Source organism: Cajanus cajan, chromosome 9, assembly GCF_000230855.2.
Source record: "Cajanus cajan strain Asha chromosome 9, NIPB_CcT2T_4, whole genome shotgun sequence".
NCBI classification, from domain to species: domain Eukaryota; kingdom Viridiplantae; phylum Streptophyta; class Magnoliopsida; order Fabales; family Fabaceae; genus Cajanus; species Cajanus cajan.
Window position 1 is genome coordinate 31,017,444 of NC_138525.1, and position 8,562 is coordinate 31,026,005.

The 8,562-nt window shown below is 34.2% G+C and overlaps 1 protein-coding gene across 1 annotated transcript; it reads left to right on the top strand.

Annotated features, from left to right (window-relative positions):
* The first annotated feature begins 1,114 nt into the window (after window positions 1-1,114).
* On the top strand, window positions 1,115-3,407 carry LOC109802335 (L-gulonolactone oxidase 3). Its single transcript, XM_020363656.3, has 3 exons — window positions 1,115-1,938; window positions 2,110-2,365; window positions 2,435-3,407. The coding sequence occupies exons 1-3, from the start codon at window positions 1,261-1,263 to the stop codon at window positions 3,259-3,261; spliced, it is 1,761 nt and encodes a 586-aa protein (XP_020219245.1). The 5' UTR covers window positions 1,115-1,260; the 3' UTR covers window positions 3,262-3,407.
* The last annotated feature ends 5,155 nt before the right edge of the window (window positions 3,408-8,562 follow it).

The window sequence follows — 8,562 nt, forward strand, 5'->3', positions numbered from 1 at the left end:
TAATATTAAAATATCACATTTTTAACATAGAAAAATATATTTTGACAATTACACCTATTAATGAATATCATAAATTTGAATTTATTGTTCAAATTTAATAACATTAAAAAAAATATAAATGCATGGAAGGTTATATGTAAATAAATTTTGCTTAAGACATGAAATCATAATTAATTATTTACTAAAAAATTGATTTTATTTTCTTTATTCATATTTCTTATTAATTATATTATTTTTAAAATCAATATTATCATTTGAAATATTATAATCCTTTTGAATTTTATAAATTTTAAGATATAAATATATTTAAATTTATATTACATTTTTTTTACTATAAATCTTAAAAAATTATATTATAATTTTTACTATAAATTTATATTACAAATATATCACAAATTATATTAAAAAAATTATCATAGATATTTTTCAAAAAAAATCTTCAAAATCATTAAATCTTATAAAATTTCTTATAATTTAAGATTTTTTTTTTTATAAAAAAACTCTCGATTCAATCCACTCTTTAGAAATTACTTGTGAGGATGTGACCCGTACATCGCCATCATCATAATTCATCAAAAGAGACATCCAATCAATAAAAATATTCCTAATCATATAATAAACATTTAAAATAATACAATTCATGCAAACAATTACATAATCAAGCAATCACCTCATATAGTGCATTCCTTTAAAATTCCCATAAAAAATCCACAGACAATCCAAAACATGCGATTATAGATTAAAACATGAAGCTAAAGGCATATACATACACATAACAACAATTAGAACATTTGATAAGAAATGTAAATTATGAATTTTATAAAATTGAAAGAATAAAATTATAAAATAAAAATTATAACTAAATATCTTTACAAGTAACTAAGAGGCTATTTAGATATAAATCAAAAATATTTTTTTTAGAGTTTCTTTAATAAAAATTATTAAAGAGTCTTTTCTAGTAAAAAAAAATTAAAAAATTTTCAAAGCTTATATAAGAAGTGTATAAGAACATGCTCTAATATAATTTCGGCTAAATATTTCTTTTAGGTATACTTAATACTCATCATTGAGAATCGTGACCCGTACATCGCCACAAAATCATTCGCATTAAAAATGAAAAAAGAGAAGATTGAAGGATTGATCTTGATTTGCAATACAAGAAACAATTTCTTTCCCTTATAAGTTTCATCATAACCTATCAGTGCCGCAATACTAATACTATATAACAACAACAGCACCCAACAGCAGCAGCAAATCCACATGGCTAGTGGCTATTGGCTCTACGGTTTCGTAACAGTCATTCACACGCTTCACTTCGTTTGGTCAATCAGAACCGTCCATGGCATGATCCCACGGTCCCCATTACAATGCACCGCTTCAGGATGCACCCTCAGCAACAGCTACGGCGCGTGGGGCGACCGCAAGGACTGTTCCGCCCTCAACGTGACCTACCCCACAACCGAAGACCAACTTCGTTCGGCAGTTTCCTACGCTGTCCGTAACAACCTCAAGGCCAAGGTTGTCACCGGATTCTCCCACACAATCCCCAAGCTCGCATGCCCACAGAACGCCACAGTGTTCATCAGCACAGACAAGTACAACTCCACCATCCAAATCGACGCCGTTAATTTGGTTGTGACGGTTGATGCGGGCGTTGGGCTTCGCCAATTGATTGACGCTGTTGAAGCCAAGGGCTTCAGCTTGGTGGCAGCGCCTTATTGGGAGGGTGTCACTGTTGCAGGCCTTATCAGCACTGGGGCGCACGGTAGCTCTTGGTGGGGACGCGGTGGTGCGGTTCATGATTATGTTATTGGAATTACTCTTGTTGTTCCTGCTTCTAAGTCTGAAGGCTATGCCAAAGTTTTGAGGTTGGACGCACAGGATCCGTTGCTTAACGCTGCCAAAGTGTCACTCGGAGTTCTAGGTGCTATATCCAAGGTTAGTATATATAATATATATTATGGTGCTTATTAATTTTTATTTTTAGTTGCTGTGTCAGTATATATGGTGTGATATGTATCACTGTTGAATTTGTTACACTTGATCGAAATCAAACAATTTCCATGTATACACACTCACCCTCTAGCAAGAATTAATATTGAAATGCAGGTAAAGTTATCACTTGAGCATAGGTTCAAAAGAAGCATAACATACAATTTCACAGGAGATGATGGCATCGAAGATGTGTACACAGAGCATGCAAAACAGTATGAATTTGCGGATATAACTTGGTATCCGTCGAGACACACAGCAGTGTACAGATATGATTCCAGGGTTCCTATAAATGCATCGGGTGATGGACTTAATGACTTCATTGGATTTCAACCCAATCCTATCTTGATCTCAGAATCAGTTAGAGCAGCAGGTATTCAATTTATTAAATTATTTGTTTTCTAAACCCAAGTTTCTTAAGCCTATGAACGTTGACATGCAGAAAAACTATTAGAAAGTACAAAAAACCCAAATGGGAAATGCTTAACGGCAGCTACTACTTTGGGATTCAAGAAACTAGCAGGAAACGGGTTGAAGAACAATGGGATGATTTTCAGTGGGTACCCAGTAGTGGGTTTCCAGGGCAAAATGCAAACTTCAGGTTCATGCTTATACTCAACAAGAATCGACACCTCCTGTGCTTGGGATCCAAGAATCAAAGGTTTTTTCTTCTACGAGAGCACCGCAATCTTCCCTGCATCCAAATTTGGAGACTTCGTCCGTGACGTGAGAAAACTTCGCGATCTCAACCCACAAAATTTCTGTGGTGTGGACAACTATAACGGCTTGCTCATTCGTTTCATCAAAGCCTCAAGTGCATACCTAGGACAACCCGAAGACTCTGTGGTCGTTGATTTCAACTACTATCGTGCCAACGACCCATCAGATCCTAGACTCAACCAAGATGTGTGGGAGGAAGTGGAGCAATTAGCGTTCTTCAAGCATGGGGCTAAGCCACATTGGGCCAAGAACAGGAACATAGCATTCTTGGGAGTGCAACAAAAGTATCCCAGGTTTAACATGTTTGTTGCAGCAAAACAAAAAATGGACCCTCAAAATGTGTTCTCTAGTAAATGGTCGGATGACATACTTTATGGCAAGGAATTGGAAAAATTTGATGGGTGTGCTTTGGAGGGACAATGCATTTGTAGTGAAGATAAACATTGTAGCCCCCAAAAGGGGTATCTCTGCAGCCCTGGCCTTGTCTACAAGGAAGCTAGAGTTTGTAGATACTTACCTTCCTCCATCCCATCATCATCCACCGCATGATCATGGTGTTGATAACTTATGATTGTGATTGAATAAATACTGAGAAATTGTAGATGAATATGACTGCAATTACAGTCACAAAACTACCATATATTTTGGCTCAAAATGCCTGATTTAAAATCATATGCTATAATTTCCTTCTCCTCCTTCCCTGTTTCGATTTCTATTTCAGAGTTCAAGCACGGTCTTTTGAGATTCAATTCGCGTGATTGAGATTAAGAGAAAAAATTAAGTTTAGGAAATATTTGTTTCCAAATTTTAGGATCAAATTTAATTTTATTGGGTTCATCATAAAAGAAAATTATATTCTAGGTATCTTAGAAAATATATTTTTCACTACTATTATATTCCAAAATTTCTATATAAAAGTTTAGAAGACAAACCCTAATTCATAATGCAATTTAGAATTTTCTAATAAGTAGTTATTTTTTTTCTTACTTTACTTGATTATTATGAAGGTGTTGAAACTCCTTTAATTAGTTTTTGACAGTTTCTTCTAAGTTCTCACAACCACCTCCATGAAAACAACTCTCCCAAAAAAGAGAAAAAAAAAGTTATTCTTTCGTAAAACTAACTCTAACTTTCATAACTTCTCTTTTCAAATTATTATTTTTCTTGAATGTTAAAATTACCCTTAATGAAGTGAGAAGGGAGATAATTAATTTTAATAACTCTAAAATAATTTCAAATGACCTCAATTAAAAATTATAAAATCATGTAGAGATTGATTAGACTACAACAAGAATTAATTCTAAGAATAGAATGATTAACTGAATAAAGACTTTATTAAATGAAAAATACAAAGAAAATTAAATAGTTCTAGTAGTTACCTTAATTCTCAATAGTAGAGACTTAACCATTCATGGCTAAAAATTACACAATAGAAAGAGACCTTTGAACGATTCATAATTACAAGAGTAACCTTACAAGAACTTTTTCTAATCTCTATAGAATTATGCTAAAAAAGTATTGATGGATACAAAGACTTCTTAGAGACCCTACTTTTTTTTAACAATTTTTTATGGGCTTTTAAGTCAGATGTGCTCACTTAGAGCACCCATATAGCTCACTCTAAGCCTCTTGTGATAGTGTTTTGAGTGAATTTTACTCACTTAGAGCATCTAAGTAGCTCACTCTAAGTAATTAGCTGATATATTTATCTAGGTTTTCTCTCTAACTTTACTCGCTTAGAGCATTTTTGTGGTAGCTTTGAGCAAATTTCACTCACTCTGTATGAGGATCCTACTCACTTTAAGCGAACAGATCATCATCTCCAAGGTTACTTTTTTAACAACTTTTGAAGGGATTTTAAGTTAGATGTGCTCACTATAGACACCTAATTTTGTCCGGTGGCACAAAAACAAAGAAATGGACTTCAACATGAAGAAGAAGTTTCTGAAGGCTCGAAAGCAACACTATAGTAGGCTAACATGACATCCAAAGATCCAAAACACAGAGTGCTAGAATTAGTAGCTCGGAACCGACTGTTCTTAGCTTAGAAAGAAGCCCGTAACCCTAGGTTAGAACGTCCTATTTTGACCTAGTCTATTACATGCAAAATTCAAATATGGAACGGGTCGTTCCAATTTCAAAATTTGCACATAATAGAAAAGTCCAGAACGGCCTGTTCCAAATTTAAAATGGTCCGTTCTGGTGGATTTCCGTGCCTATAAATAGAAGGCTCTAAGGGCCGAAAATTTAGCCTCTGAAAGTCCCTTTAGAATCTAGACCCTTTTTTGTATTTATTGAGATTTGTGAGGTATTTTGAAGTGTAAAAGGTAGCCAAAATGCACCTCAAATTTACTACATTGAAAATATCTATAAAAGCTCGTTTTAAGAGGTATCTTTCTTTACTATCTATTCCTTCTGTTATAAATAAAAGCAATCATGTAAACGTTTTAGGGCAAATTGTGTAAATAAGTAAATAATTATTAATAAAAAAGAAACTTAATATTTATGATGGAGCCTCAAAGTGCCACAACTCCATTGAATTCAAACTCCTTTGTGTGGACCTTGAGAAGATTCAAGGAAGATTTCTGGATTGAAATGGAGGAGCAATGTTGAACTAGAATGAACTAAGGTTCTCGGATAGAAGTAAGCAAGCCTAAATCTACAAAGAGAAAGGCTCAAGACAACAAGAGAAGGATACTCTCCTAAGGTGACTTCGGTTTAGAGTAGATTTCTTAAGAAGAAGAATTACTCATTCAATATCCAAAGTAGTGCCATAATTGGTTTTTGACAGTTTCTTCTAAATTCTCACAACCACCTCCATGAAAACAACTCTCCAAAAAAAGAGAAAAAAAAGTTATTCTTTCGTAAAATCAACTCTCTAACTTTCATAACTTCTCTTTTCAAATTATTGTTTTTCTTGAATGTTAAAATTACCCTTAATGAAGTGAGAAGGGAGATAATTAATTTTAATAACTCTAAAATAATTTCCAATGACCTCAATTAAAAATTATAAAATCATGTAGAGATTGATCAGACTACAACAAGAATTAATTCTAAGAATAGAATGATTAACTGAATAAAGACTTTATTAAATGGATAATACAAAGAAAATTAAATAGTTCTAGTAGTTACCTTAATTCTCAATAGTAGAGACTTAACCATTCATGACTAAAAATTACACAATAGAAAGGGACCTTTGAACGATTCATAATTACAAAAGTAACCTTACAAGAACTTTTTCTAATCTCTATAGAATTATGCTAAAAAAGTATTGATGGATACAAAGACTTCTTAGAGACCCTACTTTTTTTTAACAATTTTTTATGGGCTTTTAAGTTAGATGTGCTCACTTAGAGCACCCATATAGCTCACTCTAAGCCTCTTGTGATAGTGTTTTGAGTGAATTTTACTCACTTAGAGCATCTAAGTAGCTCACTCTAAGTAATTAGCTGATATAGTTATCTAGGTTTTCTCTCTAACTTTACTCGCTTAGAGCATTTTTGTGGTAGCTTTGAGCAAATTTCACTCACTCTGTATGAGGATCCTACTCACTTTAAGCGAACAGATCATCATCTCCAAGGTTACTTTTTTAACAATTTTTGAAGGGATTTAAGTTAGATGTGCTCACTATAGACACCTAATTTTGTCTGGTGGCACAAAAACAAAGAAATGGACTTCAACATGAAGAAGAAGTTTCTGAAGGCTCGAAAGCAACACTATAGTAGGCTAACATGACATCCAAAGATCCAAAACACAGAGTGCTAGAATTAGTAGCTCGGAACCGGCTGTTCTTAGCTTAGAAAGAAGCCTGTAACCTAGGTTAGAACGTCCTATTTTGACCTAGTTTATTACATGCAAAATTCAAATATGGAACGGGTCGTTCCAATTTCAAAATTTGCACATAATAGAAAAGTCCAGAATGACCTGTTCCAAATTCAAAATGGTCCGTTCTGGTGGATTTCCGTGCCTATAAATAGAAGGCTCTAAGGGCCAAAAATTTAGCCTCTGAAAGTCCCTTTAGAATCTAGACCCTTTTTTGTATTTATTGAGATTTGTGAGGTATTTTGAAGTGTAAAAGGTAGCCAAAAAGCACCTCAAATTTACTACATTGAAAATATCTATAAAAGCTCGTTTTAAGAGGTATCTTTCTTTACTATCTATTCCTTTTGTTATAAATAAAAGCAATCATGTAAACGTTTTAGGGAAAATTGTGTAAATAAGTAAATAATTATTAATAAAAAAGAAACTTAATATTTATGATGGAGCCTCAAAGTGCCACAACTCCATTGAATTCAAACTCCTCTGTGTGGACCTTGAGAAGATTCAAGGAAGATTTACGGATTGAAATGGAGGAGCAATGTTGAACTAGAATGAACTAAGGTTCTCGGATAGAAGTAAGCAAGCCTAAATCTACAAAGAGAGAGGCTCAAGACAACAAGAGAAGGATACTCTCCTAAGGTGACTTCGGTTTAGAGTAGATTTCTTAAGAAGAAGAATTACTCATTCAATATCCAAAGTAGTGCAATTACACGTCCAAAGTGAATATATAGGCTAAGGAAGTGTGCTAGGGAAGCTTGGCTCCTAAGGTTTAATTCAAACCATGGTATGGTTAATTAAACCTTAGGCGCCAAAATTTGAATGTTTAAATTCAAATTTTGGAGCCAAACCGGATCACCCATGTGCTACTTAATTTGAATGTAATTTGGCATTCATTTGAGTAAATTTCAGACCCATGTGCTTTACACACATGGTGTGACCGAAATGCACTCTAAATGTAATGCTAAATTACATTTAAATTGAGATGCACATAAAACTCCTTTTAGCCTAAAATTTAAATTACATTGAAATGAAATTCCTAATCTGCTTGGCCAAAATACAAGGCCCACAAATCAAAACTACAAGCCCAATGGGCTAAACCTAATTTACATGGGCTTTAATGTATAGCCCAACTAAAAAGAACTATGGGCTTGTCTTTAGAAGTGGCCCACTCTTCATGCATCCTCTTGACCATAGCCCTAGTAACTAGGCCTTTGGCCCATCGGCCTCCATCAATTTAAATTATTGTTTGCAATTACGCTATTTTCATTATAGGCTACCGATTTAGGGTGTCATAGGGTGCCTAACACCTTCCCTACACATAATCGACCCCCGAACCAAATTCTGGTTTTGAAGGCCATTTTGGTATTTTAAAACTTTTTTTTGAATGGTTTGAGCAAAACATCGGTGGCAACTCCATGAACTCTTTTTAAAACCATTGATTAAGAATTAGTCTAGTGTTCGAGCATTCCCTATTTGATGAAATTTTTAAAATGGAAGTTTAAATCATTTGTGGGTAAGATCAAAATTTTTTCGGTTCCAACAGATGGCAACTACACTAGAGAAGCTTAAAGAGGGTTAGGCCCAAATAAATGATGAAACTAGCGAAATAAGAATAATAGTTCAAATGTTGGTTCCCTTTACTTTTGTTTGTTTTGCATGTATTTACTTTATTGGCTTTATATATGCATGTTTGAAATAAACAACTATACACAAACCCTTGCACACAATAGTTTTCTCTATATCCGAGGGCATGAGCGCGTGAACATAAGGAATGATTGATGTACGACCGACCCAAGTATGGTCGTAGAGCCTGCAAACCTTGTCGGAAATCACACTCAAAGTGATAACCGATTACTCTAGCCTATGTCAGACCTTAAAATTTGTCAGGTAACGGCGGTAGAGGTACTGAGTCCCTATAATGGGGGCACCTTGGGAGCCTTTAAATACTAGTGAGGATAACTACAACCTTTCTATACCAACACGTTCTTTGACAGGGACCACAGACTATGGATTTGTGTCGTTCGTGGATTA